Below are 20,434 nucleotides of genomic sequence, written 5' to 3' on the forward strand. Positions count from 1 at the left end.
TGACAAAGCCGTCACGTGGAACTGCTAAGAGCTATTAATCTGTTAGATATCTGTTCGTTTGTTTACAGCAGCACTATGTAAAATTAGGATTTAAAAAAAAAAAAAAAGGTTATTTCGCAAAAATGTATAAATAGAAATGATAAAAAAAAAAAAACATGAAAGAACAGCTTGGATTCAGGCCATTTGTTGCCAATGCATTACAGACCTGTTTAATACGATGGATTGATTTTAAGAATTTTAATTAACTTGAAGTGTGCACTGAGCAGCTGGATTATCCAGGGAAATACAAGTATCGGATCAGGACTCATAATCAATTTTAAAAGACTCGGATCAGTGGAAACAAAATCTATAGTTTTGGTCCTTTAAATTGAACTTTAACTTCTACATTAACCTTTCTATGTTTCATCTCATAGCCATTGATTAATAGACTGTTCCTTTGGAGGCAGATAAGCATTTCATCATGCTGCTTTAAATAAAGTATGATTTTCATATAGCGCATTATAAATGCAGAGAAAATGCAAAACATGCAATAAAGAATGAAACAACTTTGTGGGTTCATTCCTCATCCAGTCTTGTTTTTACCCTCAAACAGTGGAAAGTAAAACACTGCTTCTTTAATAACTTATTACATTAAAACCCAATCATTGATCAACATGACACCGTGTAGGTCTGAACAATCCAGGCCAGTCCAGCAGCGGTCGTTTTCTTGGCCACGCCGCGAATGGGAGCTACTGTACTGCTCTAAAAATAAAATAAAATGTTTCAAAAGGCCAAAGGGTCGCACAGCAGAGGCCCACCACACACAGTCGTCACACATCGACCCTTTGAAGGGCCCATTACCATTAAAAAAAAAAAAAAGTGCACTTTGAAATGGCTTTTAACCCTGATGCCTCCAGCTGTGTGAAACCTCCCCTTTCAAATCCAACCATTCACTTCTCTGTGTGAAAACAGCTGGACACAACGCTGCGCCGAGGTCCATGTGAACATCAACACAACATGCCGAGTTTTATTCTGAGCGCTGAAACCCAAATCACTGGACTTCGCTGCAGGAAACGCTGTTGTGTAATTTATTGTTCGTCTTCAGTTTCAGAGCGGATTCTTTTGTGCAGTTTTCTATATGCTAATACTTAAGGTTGGCGCTGTACAGTCACAGATAATAAGCCGGGGGGGGCAGGGGGGATGGCTCATCGCCAAAATGGATATTTTTCAATATATTTCCTGGCAGCAGAAGCGCTCGTGTAGCTCGCTGCATTGTACAGTAGATTGCTGGCAGTTGAAACAGTTTAAAATATAAGGTGGCCCCCCGGTTAACAGACAGATACAGTGACACTGTTACACTTCACATTTCCAAAAAGAAGTTTAAACTGAGTGAAAACTTGTGCTGCGTTTCAAATGGCGTACTTGCATACTAACACGTATTATGAATTCCTGCGCTACACAAGTAAGAGTCCTAACATGCAAGAGCACTATTAAAAGCGCAATGTGCAACGATGAATAAAATATAATGATCAAAATACAACAACAAAAAGCAGACAATAAAACAGACAGTGATTCAATAAAAGTGAAATCAACAAAAAGCAAGTCTAAAATAGTGCGTCTTTAAGAGTGATTTACAATAAAAACACAATCTCCCATCACTGTCTTTAGGTGGTTGGAAACAATGTAAATACAAGCGAACCACAATAAGGAGGAAACGTGTTTCTTACTAACAAGGAAGTGGCGGACTGCTTGTTTACTTTTACAGAAGCAGGAGTTTGACTGCATGACCTTTCCTCTCTGGTGTTATTCCTTAAGTGCTTTTTTTATACTGCCTTTCGAGGTTGCATCATTCCCCGTACAGCGTGCATGCATTATAGAGCCGCACCGTGCATTAAAAGTGTTAGGGAATGATAGCAAACCACTGGCACATTAAAAAAGAGCCCACGTGTGTTCATTTTTTTCTTACCCAGAAACACTTTCGACGTGCAGCCGAACGGAGGAACATGTCCCGGCGGCGTTTGTGCGAGTGCGCACGGACGGCCTGCAGGCGTCCACTGGACACACGGGCACAAAAGGACAAAAGGGCCTCACGCAGAGCATGAGGGGGAAACAGCAGGGCGGGTAAATAAGCGGTCCTTTTTCATGGTTAATAGTAAGGCTCCTGCTGTGGTTCCCCCTCAAGAATGCAACTCCGCTTGATTTATCAGACTGGAGCACAATGGAGGTGTGAATAAAGAATCCAAAAAAAAGTAAAGGCCCGGGCTAAAAATAACACGGGAGCAGAACTGGTGCACACACGACCAAAGTGAATTCTGGAATGAGATTTTGATCAGCAGCTCCACACACACACACACACACACAACTCACTACAGTGCAGGAAACGATTTGAATTTATAGACAACAGAGAGACTTGTCCTGCAGCAGAGGGACAGACACGTGTAGGACACTTTATAAGCACTGCAAACATGTATCCAGTCTGAGCATCTTTTTTGGGTTCATCGGTGGAGATACTGCTTGCGTCGTTTTGAATGGATGTGCCCTTACAAACACAGCTTGGATGTGAACAAACAAATGTTTAAATTCACTGTGGAGGTGCGCACACACTAAATGTTAATTTACTTGTTTGTTGCCAACAGGCGAGAGCGTTTTCTTCAGTTAGCATGGAGCTGTTCGTATAGCAAGTTCAGGACGGCGTCCGACAACGCTGGAGACGGTCAGGGGCTCAGAAAGAGAAAGGTCTGCAGGGGAAGATGGAGTGAGCTGAACATTCACAAAACCAGCCAGTTAGTACCCATTTTCTGTTTTCCCGTTTGAAAACTCGTCCAATGAAGTGTAAATGTCCGCGCTGTCTTTGTAACCACCTCTGACAGATCATGAAAGGTTCGGTAAATCTGTTTAACTGCTTCCTCGCTGTTTGAGGGCAGCGAGCAGTAGCTTCCCCAAGCGTAGACCGTCTCCCATACAGCACGAGGAGGTCCCAAACTGGGCCACGGCCACCCCTTCCTAATCTACTGTATCGATTTGTGCGCCGCTGAAACAGTTCCAACCAGACCTCCAGACGTCAGTTCATCCTCGAGTCCAAGTAAAGTCCAAGTTTCTTGAAGTCATTCACGAGAACGAGATGAGCAACCTAAAAACTTTTCTGCCGTCATAAGGAGGCATAAACATAATTCACGATAACCAGGTTTAAAATTTGCAAGGTGGACACTGTGAGTCCAGCTACACCTCTGCAAAATAAAAGCAGCAATTTCAAAAGCTGAAATGTCGGTTTACTGCCTGAGGCACCTCGTCACTCATCCTGAGCAGCTGTCTACCTGAGAAGTTGTCCTGCCTGAGGCCGAGCTAACAGCGAGCTGTGAAGGCGTTGCAGCTGCTGACAAAGCAAACAGTGAACACGGCAACAACACGACAGCATGTTATTCATCATTTAATAGTTCTGCCCTGCTGCATGTTTTTGTTCATTCCTTTATGTCCTCAATGTTTTCCTACACTGATGTAGCAGAGATAGCAAAGTGAACTCGGTCTGTTGCCAGCGGTTCATCCTCGATGACCACAACAAGCCGTGCACCGAGCCGATGGTGTCCAAAATGTTCCCAAATCAAAGAAGGGTGTCAGTGAGGATTATACATTTAAAAAAAAATAATAATAACAATAATAATTCGTTTTTGGAGTCGATGGAGATCCTTAGCAGACTGGGATCTGTGATGCTGACGTGTTCTGGCGTGTCGAGCCGTGGGAGCGGCCGGAGACGCGGCCGAGGGCGAGTTTGGGTCTGCAGCACGAGTGAACTCTGCAGACGCCGGCAGCGGCGAATATCCCCTCCTCACCGACGGCCTCTCCCACCCCATTGTATCAGCAGCGAGGTTAAACTGCAGCCCTCCGCGTGCTGCTCTGTGGCACGGCAGGCTGACGCTGCAGCCTCACTGTGGCAGTCAGTTTCCCCCGCTTCGCCAGACACCACGAGACCTGGTAGCGTCCACATGCGCTTCTCACTTTTAGGGTGTCATTGATCCTTCGTGATGAGACGAGTAGGAGCACGAGAATCATACGAGCATTTGTGTCAACATCTGTTGTGACGAAGAAAGATCTTCATCGGTGGCTGCTGGCTCTGGTTTCTAACGAACACTAGCCGTGTGGACACGTCGAGGCCAGCGACACACAGACCTCCGCCTCCTCGCTTACACAGACCGCTGTCTTTTAAATAAAAACATTTCTCTGAAGTTGGATTCTGGGTTCGTTCTGTAAATAGTTTTCTAATAAATTATCCATTTTATGTCAACCCGCATCAATTTCAGGCTTATGTGAACAACTTCCGGTTAGTTCCCGCCCACTCCCTGATTAAGCCCCGCCCCCTCCAAGTACAGAGACAAATCATGTGTACTCGCTCATCGACAGTAATGATCATAACACTCATGGAAAACCGTTTCTCATAAATCAATAGCGTTCATGGTGCTTCTAAAAGCAGTTTATATTTCGCCTCTACACATGCACACACAAAGGTTGGAGGTTCAACTTGTGGACCGGAGGAGGCGGAGACTGAACCACCGACCGTGTGATCAAGTGGATCAAGATGGACAGACATTTTCTGGGATGGTCTTTTTATCTTGTGGAAAAATGTGACTCAACTGTGTAAAAATCAACAATAAAGGAAGAAAATTGCAGACAAAATGCAAAATCATGGGTATTTTTTTTTAACAAGTTTACAAGTAAATTTAGCTGAAATGTTTAAGTGCAAAATATATCTATGAAGTAACCATCTTTGTCTGAAAATAATTTATTTCCACCTGTAAAATATTCATTCTTTCAGCAAACTTTTGGACAAGGTGGAGTCTTGGACAGCGAGCGTCTGATCGCAGAAGTAAACCTGAAGTTTGTCTCGGCAGCCACGGTGAATCACGGAGACGTCGGCACACTGACGTGACAGTATTTGTTCCGCTCGGCCTCTAATGGCATGTTCGACCCATGTTTTTCACGTGTCGCTGGGCACACATAATGAACATGAACGAATGAACAAAACAAATCACACGACGGATCCCTGCAGCGGCGGGTGGGAGGCGGGCCGGCGCTGCAGCGTGTGCACGCGTGTGTACATGTGCGTGTGCATTAAAAAAAAAAGGGGGTTGTGGGTGAGAGGGGGAGGTTGAGGGGGGGCGCTCGTCAAAGGGCAAACACGCCCGCTCAGCGCAGGCCCCGGCCGATTCCCTGGGCGGGAAGCTGACACCGTGCATCAGTCAGGGCACAGAGGACGACACCGCCACCCACATCTCCTGCGTCTCCTGACAGCAACACAACCTCCTCAAACCCAACCTGACAGCTGGAGACACTCCGGCATCGCAGGAAACGAGGCGCGACTTGTTTCGGGTTTTATTCAGCCACAGCTTGGGATGAAATAAAAGAGGAGAAGAAAAAAAAAGAAGAAGAAATGTAGCGCAGCTCGAATGTTCGGAGATGTCTCGGTGCGAGAGGAAGGACAAGAGAAGAAGCAGAGAGACGAGAGGAAGAGTGAAAGGAGATAAAAAGATGATGAGGAAGGACAACAATAAAGGAAGAGAAGATGGAGTTAAAAACTATGCAGGGAAAGAAGAGAAAAGAGGGCATAAAAAGTGACGAGCAACAAAGACGATAAGAAGTCCGAAATGAAATATCAACGCAGAAGATGATGCGCGAGAAGGAGAAAATGGCAACATCATTAGTTTTGGAGATAATTAGATGATGGCGCTGGAGGAGAAGCCAGAGAACCAAAGCTATTACAATTTATCCTCTGAGGAACATGAATTAAAAAACCCAGAGTCATGGCCATCCTTCCTCAAAACCACAAATGTCAACCTCCTTTTGTTGTTTCAAAAAATTCCAGTCTGGACCAAACTGGTGGTGACCAGAGCAAAAATAAATTAATTAATTAAAAATCACAAAAACGTCAGGGGAAATATAAAAGAGGATTCAAAGATGAAGGTGACAGAAACTGACGAGAAAAAAAAATAGGACGAAAGGAAGAAAAATGTGTAAAAGTTAAAATATTAATGAAGATGACGAGAGCGGAAGAAAAAGAAGCTGTTTAAGGAAGAGGAGGATGAAGACACATAATTATGTGTCCAATCAGAAGCTTTAAACTCCATACAGTCATGTTGTCACGACTCCCTCTCTGCTACACGAAGCCGAACGCACCGTAAAATTTCCGCTTTTTAAACGCACCAAAGACTTTCTGCCGCTCATCGTTTCTTCTCTCAGCTTGAAAAAAAAACACAAAAAAAACAACAACATTCTGCTGTGAATTATCTAAAAATAAAACAACCAAAAATAACCTTCAACGATGCGGCTGCAGAGGAAACACTCACCTTTGGTGGTCTCGTCCTCGATGGGCTGCTTGAACAGCGTGATGTCCTTAAACGTGCAGAGGAACAGAACCACCTTGTCGTTCTCGTTCCTGATGGGAGCCACTTGCATGTAGAACCACACCGGACTTCCTGCGGCCGAGCATGTCAACAAGCCAAAAGAGGATGGAAGACAAGAGGAAAGCAGTGAATTCTCAATGACTTGTCATCACAAATGTACTCATTAAATGTACCATCTGAACAGCCGACTGTGTCAGGATTTTCACATGAATAATAACCAAAGACTTTGACTGAGACCATTTCTGTTGCACGTGGACTGAATTTAGCAGAGTGATGTACATGAAGCAGGAGGAAGCAATAACCCCCAGTTACGTCTCTTGATCGACATCAGCTCCTAAAATGTGAGCGGGGTCTTCACATTAAACTAAAAAAATATATATATATCTGTCGTGTTTTCATGTAAAACTGGAAATAATGAAAAACTTTCAAGGATCTCGAAACCTCTAAAAAGATGTTCTGGCCTTGTAAACCAAAGAAGAAACATGTCAGTCAATTAAAACCGAAGCGGATCGGTTTTCACACCACCTAGCTGCTCTCTGAAGGCGACACAAGTCATTTCAAACTCGGACCACTAGACTCTTTGTTTCCCCAAAACCACGCACACCTAATATCCTGCAATAAGATCATTAAACTTATCGCTGGATGTAGAATAATTCCAGTCCAAGTGCAACACTTTATGTGTGCCATAATATCATAATCCTATTTTATGTCCGATATTCTCACTCAAAAATCTCACTTCCACTTTTTAAAGTCACCTTACGAACCCGATTGTCTTTGTGCAGAATGGTTTGATTCTGAACGTTAAACATGCGAAGGAACTCGCTGTTCTTCCTGCACAGACGAGCCTCGAACCAGCTTAGCTTTTTTTTGGGGGGGGGGGGGGGACGTTATTACCTCCGCGCGAACTTTCAGGGCAGGCGAAACTTCCAAGAAAGTTGATTCGCTGTCGTCGTCTCGTCGAGCCCCCGACGAGGACCCCGCTCTCCCGATTTGTCAGCACATTTCTGCCACTTTAAAATTGATCTTTATACTCTTTCTTCCTCCCTGCCTCGTCATCATCCTCCCCTCACACTCTGCCCTCATGGGCGATCAATTCTCAGAGAGACGGGAACATTTTTCGTCTGCACACTTAGTCCGCTGTGCTGATCCAGTATTTAACATCAGTTACGAGTTACATTTCTATTATCTGGTTTAACATATTAAGACGTGGTGTAAATCTTTCCCACCTCAAACACAATTAAACAACAAACGTGATAGAAGTTCAATGGGCAGCTCACTGTTCTTCCTGTACAGCAGGATTTCGAAGCAGTTGGACTCATAGTTGTCGAACGTCTGCCTGACTTTGTCGATGTTCTTCTTGTCCGTCAGCTCTCCGTACATAAAACTGCAAAAAAAAAAAAAAAAAAATTTTTTAATTAAATAAAATAAGGAAACGGGCAGTTTGAGAGACAGCAGCGATCAATAGTGACTTGACCCTCGGCAGCTTCCCCCCCCCTCCGTGTCACAGTAGATCATGTATGTAGCGGTGCCGTGATGTTTTGGGGGTTTTTGGGGGGTTTTTTTTGCACTGCTGGCGATGGATGAACTGAGCGCACGGTGAAAGACTTGGATCGGTGCAGCCTGCATTTCCTGGCATGGTTGTGATTAATCCTGAGAGGTTCTGAGGACATTTTAATCTGCGTTAATATAATTACCCAGAGTGATGACTTTCTGTTCCCGCAGCCGCAGTGTCTTCAAGAACTAATGAACACAGAGCTGTGCAAAGAAACGGTTAATTCTAATATAAATATGACACCGTTAGTCGTTACGTGTGGAACTTAATTGTCGTTATTTTCTTTCACTTAATTGTTTATTTTGCCTTCGAAGACTTAAATGTTGATAGTCTATCTGATCGTTTTAATTGTGTTCGATGTTGAGCAGCACTTGTTTTGGCTTATGTCGGTTTATAAATGTAACCGACTTGGTCTCGGGAGAAAGACCTCAGCTGTGTAGAAGTTACAAAAGATCAAATGGACAACAAGCCGGAGTAAAATAGTAGTTTTTGTTGAATATTCTAAAGCAAACGGTTGCGTTCATGCTGCCGTATAAATGTGCAACACTTATTTTTCAGTATTTTTTTGTCATAATCATCAACAACAATCAGACAACTTCCCTGAAATATTGTGATTGTTTTCTGGGCCGTTAGATTCTTGTAGGACCGAAACAAAACAAAAAAAAGTATTCTGATGGTGTAAATGCAAAAAGTGTCTGATGAAGAGCCTTTCTTCACATTACAAGATGTTTGAATTAAACTTCAGCGTCAGCAGCCAGCGTGGACGTGACGTTGACTTGATGAGAGAAGATTAATGCTCTTTGAATGGGAGTCTATTGGAGCTCGAGGTTTTTGGGAGCCAGCCCCTAGTGGCCCTCAGCGGCACTGCAAGCCTTCACTTTTCAGACCCGAAGTCTGCCTGTTGGTTTGAACTTGAATGCAGCTGAAATGTTCTTTTTATCTTCCAGCTATATCTAACATTGGATATACAGTGACCCCTCGCTATAACGCGGTTCACCTTTCACGGTCTCGCTGCTTCACGGATTTGCATCGTGCATTGTGTTCTGCATTCTGATTGGCTAAACAGTCTCTCCGCTTCTTCTCTACCTGTTTGTCAATAACGTTGCGGTTTAATATGTACACGTACGTAAAACAGCTTGCCAAATTAAAAATAATCGATGGTGGCATGTCGGTTTATAAGAATCTTTTTGCCCAGAAGAAAAAAGAGCGACAACAACTACCGATAACTATGTTCTTCTCTCGAAAAACCACACCTGCACCGCCGGCTTTAGAAGAAAGAACCGCTGCAGAGCGGAGTCAGGATGCAGCGGCTCAGTCAGAAGAGCAGTGAAATACACGAGTCACTATTTGTCCTACTGTACTTTGTATTTGTTTTCATAATCATTTTTCATTTTCTCCCGTTCTAATTTAATGACTCGGGTCGCAGTGGGGCGGTGCCGATCTCAGCAATTTGAAGCCTTCAGTTCGTATTGATGATTAAAATTATTATTTTACAGTACAGTAGTTATTTGTAAAAAAAAAACATTTATACAGTACTTTTATTTGTTAAACAAATGCTTGGGCCTGTAAAAAGGTTTTGTTCTTTGGTTTCAATGTATTATGGAGTATTTCATTGTATAATAATTGTAAAAAAAAAAAAAGGTTATTACTTCACGGATTTCACCTATCACGGTCTCTATTTGGAACGTAACCCCCGCGATAAACGAGGGTTCACTGTACAATGAAAAAGGTCCTTATGGGTGTGACTTCATCAAATACCGCTTCTGTCCCCATGGAAACACGACCTGCATTAACAGGAAAATGCTAATAAGAAAGAGCGACGTAAGCTAACAACACCCAAAATAACTCGTGGAAAAAATTGATTGAATTTGAATTTCAATGAGAGAAGTTCAATGGGAATCTGTGGAGCCAGAGTTTTTTTTTTTTGGAGCCTCTAGTGCCCCATTGTAGTATTGCATCTTAAGACACTTCCGCATTGGCCTTGTTTTGTCGGACCTGGATGCTACGTTCACCTTTCGTATACGCTCTATGGTGACCGGCTGAAGGTTTTTTTTATATATAAAATGTCGATACACCCCGTCACAAGGTCTTTTACAGGGTATCAAAAAATGACCTCCTTTTAAACACTGGACCTCATTACCAGGCTGCTGTCGTCCACCACTCTGGCAGCAGCCTGTGAGTTTAAAGCTCTCAGCGGGCTCCTCCATCTTCTCCGCGTCACGTCACATCCGAACACATTGTCAGTCTCGGTGGTCCTCCTCGGCCCGGAGCAGCCGGGGGAGTGGACGGATAAATGTCTCCCGTCTCACTCACTTTTTTAGGCTGCTGGCAAGTCAAGGGCCGTCACCCCCTCCCCCCCTCCACCCCTCCCAATCTCCTCCCTCCCCCTTCGGTCAGATGGGAGAGGAGTCGCCCTTTGGAGTCGGATTTTAAAACGCCCTGACTGACAGACGAGCAGGATGCCGTCCTCGAGCTGGACCGGGCCGAGCTCTCACTGGCAGCTCCAAATTGGATTCATTTCAGAGGCTCACTGAATGGTGTGCCACCCCCTCGCCCTCTCTACCCCGAACCCATCACCCCCTCTCTCTCTCTCTCTCTCTCTCTCTCTCTGACAAAAATGAAAATGGTCTTGCTTTGAAGGAGTGACTCTGCTGAGCTCCACACTTTTCTGAGCATGATATCAGAGCGGCTCTGGAGCGCTAAACGAAGATGGGTCTCCTGACGCGTTTATTTTGTTGTTGTTGTTTTTTACTGATCAATACGGCAGGACAGAATCAGGCAGGTCCGAAACAATCGGCAGTTTGTAATCTTCTCTCTTTCTTGCACTTAGATTAAAAATCTATATAAATAGATGAATAGAGAAGTTTGAAAGGGACGGCGACGAATCGTAGCAACTCCGATGTGGTTGGATAAATACATTGCTTTTAATGAGTCCCACTTTCTCTGAAGCATTTAAAACATTACAAACGCATCAACCTTGACGCTAAATAAGACGTGTGCCTGTTATACATTCAGCAGGAAAGTGTGCGCAAATGTAAAGGTGAAATGTAATGCAAACAGTTGCACTGCGAGTGGATTACAGCACCATTACCACACTGGGACCGATAGCACCTCGTTATACACGGATATTACTGCAGATTTACAATGTTTGAGAGTTCAAAGACAAAATACGAAGAGAAAAATCGGGCCTTTTACCTGCATGTGCTGCTCTTCTGCATGACCTCTGCCCTGTGGAAGCCAGACAGTTTGCAGAATCCGTCATTGCTGTAAACTACAGGCCACTCCACGATCTGGGCGTTTCCCAGGAGAAAGCTGGTCTCTGCACAGAAGAAGAAAAGATCTGTCAGCTGCAGTCACAGCATCAGACATGAAAAACACTTAAAAGGCTGCAAAGTTTCTGCAGAGAACAGCTTTCAACCACTTAAGATGTAAACTAATAGAGAGAGAAATTGACTGATTTTGAGACTGACGGGCTTCGTCAAGTTCCGTTAGTGGTCCTCATGGAAATCATTTCAAGGAGACTTTCTGGTTCGGGGACGTCAAAACCGCATCTTTTCTTTCAAAATGCCGACCCAGTATGTCATACCTGTTAAAAAAAAAAAAAATCCAGCATCACACCAAAGTGTGAAATACCCCCGTCAGTCCACAGCAGGGCGCCGTGTCAGTGTCACATTTCACCCCATTTAGGTGAGAAAATGTCCTGGGTTTGATCCAGCCAACTGCCCCGAGTCTTCCTTCATCACTCTTTGTACTTGTCACGTGACCTCCTTCTCAGACTCTGCTCTTGCATGCGTGTACTTCTCACACGGAGGCGAGGCAAGACGTGAACACGGACACCGTTTCCTCTCGTGGTCGTTTAAAACTGCTGGTTTACTTTGATCTAAAAATCAATCAATTTAATTTTGTTCAGTTTAAACACAACAGCCAAGTTTTGGGCCCGCCTTATTTGTTTGGTCCTCCACGGCATTTAACAAGCTCTTATTATTATTATTATTATTACGTAGAGTTTTAAAACAATGTACAGTATAGTACTGTTAAGATTTTCTATTTCTATTCAAATACATTGGTCATCTAATCTAAGAAGAATTATGATATTCTATTTCTCTCAGGCTGATGGTCAGGTGCTGTTAGTGTGTCCTGAACACTGACCGAGCTGTCAATCAAGATGAGACATTGAGGCACAGAACAGACACAGAGCTGTTTTTCAGTCAAATATATTTTTTATTTTAATGAAATTTAATGTAATTTCACATAACGTAAATATTTATTTTTGGCACTTCACACAAATCCATTTTTGGTTCCTCACAGGAAATATTTTGGGCATTTCAGAGTTAAGAAAAAAGAAGAAAAGTATCCAATCTAACTTTAAATTGATTCTTGAATTTTTTTTTTTTTTTTTATAAAGACAGAAGAAGAAACTGCTAAAAAGATGTTCTCAGAGAGAAGTCGCGCAGTCGATATGAGGAGGAACGATTACAGCGAGCAGCGGCTCCCTGAACGTACACGCGGTGCATATGAGAGTAAGACAGGCTTCAAAACCTCTGAAGTGATCTTTGAAAGCTGCAGCCTCTTGTGTGCCCTTTGGAGTAAAGAGCTGACTAAGACCAACTTCAAGACAGTTGCTTTAAATCATCTCGACCTTTCTGCTCTCTCCTTTTCATTCCAGCCAATCTGGATTTTCAGCAAAAAGTCGTTTCTCCCACACGATGACCTTTTTTTTTTTTTTTTACCAACTGGAGATGCTGATGTCGTGAGCACAAATGATTCTTTACAGTTTACTGTCAGTCGGTTGTAATCGAGCTGCGGAAGCCAGAATCAATTACACTTTGTAGGTGATCAAATCTGGAAGATATTATTCCCTCTACCTCAGGGGTGTCAAACATATGGCCTGCGGGCCGGATCTGGCCCGCCAGGGGGTCCAGCTCGGCGCGCCGGATGACTTTACTAAGTGTGAAAATTACAGAAAGACATAAATTGCATTTCTATGAGAAAATGGAGGTTTATGAGTACAAACGTTTTTGTTTTTTTTTTTTAATCGATCCAGTAATTGCTTTAAAAACAGCGTAAATGCGATGTCTGAGTTTTTGGTCTTTATGTTTCTAGTTTATTGTAGAAAGACCTTAAAATAGGGTTTATCATCTAAAAACCTTCACCAATGATTTAAACAAAGAGAAATATTGTCGTTATTATGCTATGATTTTACTGGTCTGGCCCACTTGAGATCAAAGTGGGCAGTATGTGGCCCCTTAACTAAAATGAGTTTGACACCCCTGCTCTACCTGAATGAATATATATATATATATACATGATATACCAACACACAAACATATAAAAGACATAAAAGGCTCAAGATTCAGCTTCCTCATCTGATCCAGGGGCAGCCATGTTTGTTACGGCCTGTTCAGAGCTCCGCCTGCTTATAGATGAAGCCCCGCCCCCTTCTTACTAGCTCCTGCTCCATTAGCGTCTGTGTGCTGATGTATTTTCTTATACTTTGGTGTTTTATGACCTTATTCCAGGAGAAGTAAATGTCTACTGTATCTACTGGGATTTCTTGATCTCAACACAAACGCGATGTGGTTCAAAGTTTCAGAAAAAGCTGGTAAATGGGCCTTGAGGTCAGATTATGTTCATGATCTAAGGTCACGAATTCATAGTTTACTCTGAACATGTAGGCCGACAAAAACACGACAACGCAGCTACGAGTGAAAACAGCTGCACAGCAGCAATTTTTAGGCAAAAGTAACAAAATATGTAAAATAAGAAACAGCTGAAGTAGTTTTCAAAATATAAAAATAACTGCAGATAAATGTTGACTTCTACTAAATGTAAACGGCTCCCCACCATTTCCTCTTTGATTTTACATTATAAACAAACTGAATTGAACAACCAAAAGTAGTTGAGTCCCACTGACTTGATCTGAAGCCGGCCGCACTTGTTAGCCTACAAAAAGAGGATAGATTCATGCAGCATGAGACAGTCTGCAGGCTGATGATGAAGAGGATGAGGTGGGCGTCACCTTATTAACAAAAATGATCCCAGTCCCCTGCAGCGACTTAATCATTTACCTCTCCATCAGCCACACTGTTTAGTCCCAGCAGCTCCAGCCGAGCAGGAGAAATAAACAACAGTGTAGGGGGGGGGGGGGGGGGGAGGAATTACCACCTGCAACTTGTTGCTCTTTCGCTCTCCCTTTCATAACCACACAGATATTAATTATTCAGTTGATATATTCTGCATGGTGATAGCTTGGCCGCTAGGGAGAACAATACATGCGCTTTTGAGTGTTTAACAATTAGCTCCAAAGCTCATAGATACGTCACAGTGCTGTCAGCCAGTCTCCACGATACTGCATGTTTTAGATGGAGACCAGCTGACAGACACATAACAGAATCTATGGCAGTGAAACCTCGGTATCGCTTGATTAAAGGAAGACAGAGGTCTTGTTTCTGCAACTTGACCATTAATTATGGTAACTTTGTACATATTTAAGAGCTGAGAACAAAGTGAATGACAACACTCTTGCTCTTCAGCTTACTTGTGTGTGAAGGGGGCGCAAGAAGAAGAAGAAGAAGTAGTAGAGGTAGAACAAGAACAAAAAGAAGAAGAAGAGGTGTACTGTTTTGTTCTGTCTCTGTTAGCATTGTGAGTAAACGGTTACTATGGCGAACAAAAAAATAATTGCAGACGAAACTTTAAAACCAAATGCAAATCTAAAGAAAAAAGAACCGTCACACTCTTTGGGGGAAGTAAAGTCCAGCAACACAGCTGCAATTGCTGCTTATCGCCACAGGCGTCGCTAAAGAGAACAAAACAACAGTCTTTGAGATTTTGACTCTAAACTAAATTGGGTTCACATCCGTTTTAACTTCAGTGAAATGACAGTGTGCATTAACCCTTTAAAAACAAACCTACTTTTTAGGCTTCTGCTCGAAAATTGCAAAAAGGATATATCTCTGCAACCACAATAAAAAATAATTTAAAAAAAGATATATTTTTAATTATAAAGGGAACACTTGTGAGATTTGTTCAGATGTGTAAATATTAGTATATATGTCCATATTTTAATAATGGTTTAGTCCCCGGCCCCCAATTGGCTTAAGGGGTTAATAATGTCTTATTGCACAGAAAAACTTTGAGCTTCATGTACAGGCTGCTGAATACGGCCGATATTTACATGTATTGTGACCAAGACGCTGTTTGTGTCCCGCGATAAATAACAAGTCAAAGTCATTCAAAACTAACGTTTGTTAGGTAACTTGCGTAGCTAACGTGTTTATTCAAACCGAAACCATGATATCTGCCTAAACATCATGGAACTGCAACTGCATCATCCCATTGTTACCATGACAACCGGGGTACGGTAAGGTCACAACACCCGATCTGTCATTTAGGAATAGGGATTTGTTGAAAATGTACACTATATTGGACCTCGGCTTAAAACCATCATCCTCAAAACTTGAAAACCCAACATATGCAAGTAATTGCAAACTCTCCTTTCTACATCCAAACATCCAAGAAAAGATGTCAGTCATTGCACGGCAGCAGATAACCTGGAGCATCTCCGGTAATGTTCAATTCTTGCAAGTCATTTGTTTTTAAACAGGCTGGTATGAAGTTGACTCTACGTCTGCTGTGTATGAAATGTCAGAGACGTGCTGCAACATCATGCAAAGTATATACAATGTGTACTTGAGGAGCTAAAACATGCAAAGCTGCTGAAAGTTCCCTTCATCGCTTGCCAGAAATACTGTAGTAGTAAGAATGGCAGTTAATGATTCAGAGCACCTCCTCTCCTCCCCCCAAAAAATTAAATAAATAAAAATAGTAGGTCAGTGAAAGATGCTGTAAGAGCAAATCAAATGTGACTGTGTTCATGCCCAAAAACATTACAGGAAGGGAGTGCTTCCCTGAAAGCAGGGAGGAGGGGAAAAAAGAAAACCTGGTGAAACTATGAAAAGACTAAAACATTTCTGCAGTGAAACACAAGCGGATGAGTGGCTGACGCGCCGTCAGCAGCTCTCGGGCAGGTTTTACAGACTGATGCCTAAAAGCTCACAACGCCGTATTCCATTGATTTCACCGGTCGGCCCTCTGATGGGAGAAGAAGAAATATTAACTGTAATAAAAATGTTCTCCATAACGAGGGGGGGGGAAAAATCACTGTTACAACAGCGGTGGACGTCACTGACCGGGTGATATCTGACTTTAATAAAATACAAAAATCGGTGTTATTAAACCACCTTCTAATAGTCATGGGACCACATACAAGGTGCAATCAAAAAGTTCTGCAGCTGTTCCCGTTGCGCTGAAACGTAGCACAGTGATATGCACGGAGCAGGAGGAAGCAATAACCTTCGTGAGTAAGTATTCCAAGTTGCATATGTTGATCATCATCAGCACCCGAGTTACACACGTTCATGTGACCACTGGTAAATGTGCACATGGACCTGAAACTTGAGCAGAGAGCGCACATCAAGCTTTGTGTCACTTTTTCGGGAAAAGAGAAAGAAGTCGGGTCAAATCCAGTGAGCGAGGAGGGTTGAGGAGCTACATTCAGAGGTTAATCCAGATGTTTTTACATAGATTAATGGAAACAAGTCCAACATTTATGCAATAGGTTGCAATACGCAAATTTGTGATGAGACAGGCCTGCACCGAATCAGTAGTAGCAATGATAACCTCAAGGTGGCGCTAGCTGCTGCTTTCCACAACATCGGGGCATTATGGGAAACGTTCCGCTGATCCAACAGCCGATTGGTTCAGATATCGAATCAACAATATGATGTTTTACAGCAGCTTTGCATTAGATTTTGATTTCATGAGCTGATTGAAGGTTTATTCCGTGAACACGGGAAGTCTTGTGGCAGCTCTAGCCTGCAATATGAACATCACTGACTTATTTCCATAAGTAAAAACTTCTCAACTCGTGTTTTGAATTTATTTATGCAGATCTTAAGTTCCAGAGAAATCTAGTCTGTGTGGGAGCAAACCGACATGACAGCTGCCTTACACGAGAGCTCCCTAAACTTTCATGCAAATTAATTGACTAATATACAGGTCAAACCATAAATGCTTTCATCGTGACCACACAGAAAAAAACCTGGTAATTTTCACTACAGACTTTCGTCACTGCTCTCGTCCACTGTCTATCATCTCCAACGAGTCTTTTTTCCGGCTCCTCCCACAGGAGAAACTTTACACTCCCACGAGTGGCAAGAACACACAAAAAAAAAATCCCTTTTCTATATTTCATTCATTCAACTGTTTGGTTTTAAGGAAACTTTCCATCAAATTAAAAGTCTTTCTGTCATACTCACCTCTCTTACTGAACCGATTACAAAGTGGTATTATGGGTGAAGTGTGAGAGGGTCACACCTTTAACGTGGAACAATCCAGAACAATACGAGCCTCATCTGTTCTCCACTCCTCTTTCCAAACAATTACCGAAGTCATTTTTCAGCACACGAGGGAATTTTAAATGCATCTTTTTTTTTTTTTTTTTTTTTTCAAGCCTAAAACCTCACAGCTGCTTTCTCCTCTGTGACCTTTGAAATTAAACAGCTGACTAAGACTAATTCAACACACGCACAAAAAAACCCAACAACCTGGAATCATCTTGACCTTTCCTGCTCTCCGCTTTCATCACAACCAACGCAGATACCAACAGAAGCTCTCTGAAGAAACATTAAAGAGTCACAGAGGGACTTCGCGTCTCTGAAGAAACCCAGTAATGAGATTATTCTGGTGTTAACAGCTTTGATTGTCGGGTGATTCTCTGATCGGCTACGTGAGAGGTTTTACTTTCAAATTTAATTGACAGCAAAATGAAAAATCAGGTGAAATATAGAACGTATCTACAGAGTGTGCTGCAAGTCAACGTCCTACCGACAAAATCTTTAAGAAAGACTAGACGGGGCCCCAAAAGCAGCAGGTTAACTCTTATATTATTGAACTAAAGACAACAACAACAAAAATCAACTATGACACATTCTGCATCATGTTGTTTCACTTTAAGTCCTGAACTGTCTTTATATATCTCGTGGTCAGTTGTTGATTTTAAGTAATTTGATGAAACGGAACTTTTTCACAGTCAGAAAACCAAATGTCCCTCATTATATCTTGAAGTCTAAGATGTTCCAATCGCTCGTTATCATTAAAAACGCCAAAAGATGTTGAGTTTAACATTAATAAAAACTGGGAAAATGTCCACACAAAAAAAACAACCTTATTGTGATAGAACAAAGTTAAAGCCATAACAGCAGAAGATGCTTCAAATGTGGATGTTGCTGCAAAGAAGTTACAAATTCTAAAACGTGGATGCTTCACACAGCTTCAACTCGACAGCACAGAGATATACGAACAGTTTCACGTTGGACACCAAAGATTAGCGTCATCGATTCCGTATCCGACCGCACGTTAAATATGGTCACAAATCTGCTCCTCAGTTATGGTGCTGAATAATAGACAGACAATATGTTGTCACTGTGAAGTTGACCTTTGGGATGTAAACCGTCATCACTTTATCTTTTCGTCCTATTAGATAGCGGTGTGAAATTTGGTCATAATTGCCACATAGATCATCGAGTTGTGTTATGCTTCGTGGGGTCATGGTGACCTTTGACCTTGAACCTATGGGCACTGAACAGTTTCAGAACAACCAGGACATCTTCTGCACTATATCAACTACAATAAATGTTTCTCCAACTGGAGCTGAAGCCCTGCAGTCAACAGTCCGGAGGCTCCTCCTGACAGAACCAGATTTCTGGACCTCTCCACCTCATCTCCACCTGCCTGAACCCCCCCCCGTCCACAACACCGACTTCCACTCCGGACAATCAGTCCGCTGCCTTTTCTGGGAAAATAGAGCAAAGCAATCAGTCTAATAGAGAGAGCGCAGTTTCAGGCCGGTGCCAAGTCCAGGCGCAGTTTCTGAAGACGATGGAGAAAAAAAAATACAATAGGAGCTGCTCACGGAAAACAAAAAAAACAACAACAACAACACCAATCATAAAGCTGAATAATACTGAGCACATTTAGACGATGATAAAACAAGCAGACTTAATATTTACCCTAGCAGATCCCTTTACACATCCACAAAAAAAAAACGCAGCTCTACGCAGCATCCAAAAACAGATTTGTTTCCTTCCTCATGGAAACAACTTGCCTAATAATAATAATAATATCAAGAAGAAATTAAGCGTAAAAATTGATCAGATGTCAGTGTTTATGAAAATAAATAAAACGAGTTAATGACCAAAATAAACTTTTTATCTCCTAATAATAATACATTTTGGTCTGGCATGATCTTCCATCTTTTGGGGAGAAAATTTACATAATTTAAAATCTAGAAAAGTCAGCAGGGAATATCAACTGTGCCTCCCAGTGAGCATCTTTAGTAGAACAACAGCCAACATCAACAAAAATGAAATCAATTCTTTCCTCAAAGCAGCTAATCGGTGTTCTTCTGGTAGAAACAGTCCCGCTTTGACTTTAACGCTGCTTATTGTGATGTATAAAACGTTCACGCAGCCTTAGAAAAAGGGAATAAACTCCAAATAAATGCGGGTGTAAAGTGACTTCATGGGTTAAATCCTCCAAGACCCTGGTCGCACTGATAAATGAGAAAACACAGTATTCCAGTAAAGTCCGGGTCCAAGCCGCCTGGTTGAAACCAAACCCAGAACCAGCCTCGCTCCGACGCGCGGACTCACCACTTGAACGCCGGACGATGTTCTCCAGAAAAGTGTTCTGCGGTGCCACAAGCCCTCTCTTTCCCCCGGGCATCCTGCTGCGGGCGGGCGTAGCTGGTGTCGGCGGCGGTGTGTCTGCGGCTCGGAGCTCGGTTCGGACGCTGGCTCTCAGTCGGACCGATGGAGAAGCTCATTGTAACCGTGCGCTCTGGCTGCTCGAGGCGCACTGAGCCACAGCGGCGGCGCTGCATTCAGCTGCCTGCCCGGAGCAGCAGGACGCATGCGTGTGGAGGGAGGCTCGGTCCTCAAAATAATGACGTTCTTCGATATGTTTCATGTCTGTGTATTAAACTGTATCTTTCAATAATAATTTCTAACACGCAGTTATAAATTCAACAGTTTACTTTGATTGGGCATTATTTATTTATATCTTTAGTAGCCCAGAAACAAACATCAAAACATTAAAAAAAACAAATCAGATTTTGGTGTCAGACATTTGTTTTGTTCTGCCTGTTTCCGGAAAAACTGACCAGTCATTAGTCATAGATAAATGCTCAGTACTTTGGGACTTTCTAATAAGTCGACGAAACAGTAATTAATAGCCTGTCATTATTTTTAAAAAAGATGGTGAAAATGGTCATTATTGAGGGGATTTTTAGAAATCCATCTCAAGTTAAATAACTTATTTGTTTAGTTAGAAGGTCAACTGTTCCAGAGGAGCTGTTGTCTACCTGTTGAAGAGCTGACAAAGTGTCAAACTGGAGGATAAAATCCAAGCCAGGACACCAAAGCTGTTCTTAAGGATTTATAACGGATCT

At 42.5% G+C, this 20,434-nt stretch overlaps 1 protein-coding gene across 1 annotated transcript in view; it reads right to left on the minus strand.

Annotated features, from left to right (window-relative positions):
- Positions 1-19,870, minus strand: part of kcnh5b (potassium voltage-gated channel, subfamily H (eag-related), member 5b) — a 93,527-nt gene extending 73,657 nt beyond the window's left edge. Inside the window, exons 1-4 of the mRNA XM_069717077.1 lie at positions 19,638-19,870; positions 11,119-11,242; positions 7,649-7,755; positions 6,315-6,443 (exon numbers count right to left, since the gene is read on the minus strand). Of these exons, the coding sequence (XP_069573178.1) occupies positions 6,315-6,443; positions 7,649-7,755; positions 11,119-11,242; positions 19,638-19,710 (433 nt within the window). The 5' untranslated portion in view covers positions 19,711-19,870. The remainder of the gene's footprint in view (positions 1-6,314; positions 6,444-7,648; positions 7,756-11,118; positions 11,243-19,637) is intronic.
- Between the last annotated feature and the right edge of the window lie 564 nt (positions 19,871-20,434).

The sequence above is a fragment of the Brachyistius frenatus genome, unplaced genomic scaffold, assembly GCF_029030835.1.
Source record: "Brachyistius frenatus isolate BFR_SWC_R1_liver_20210118 unplaced genomic scaffold, ASM2903083v1 Contig_168, whole genome shotgun sequence".
NCBI classification, from domain to species: Eukaryota; Metazoa; Chordata; class Actinopteri; family Embiotocidae; genus Brachyistius; species Brachyistius frenatus.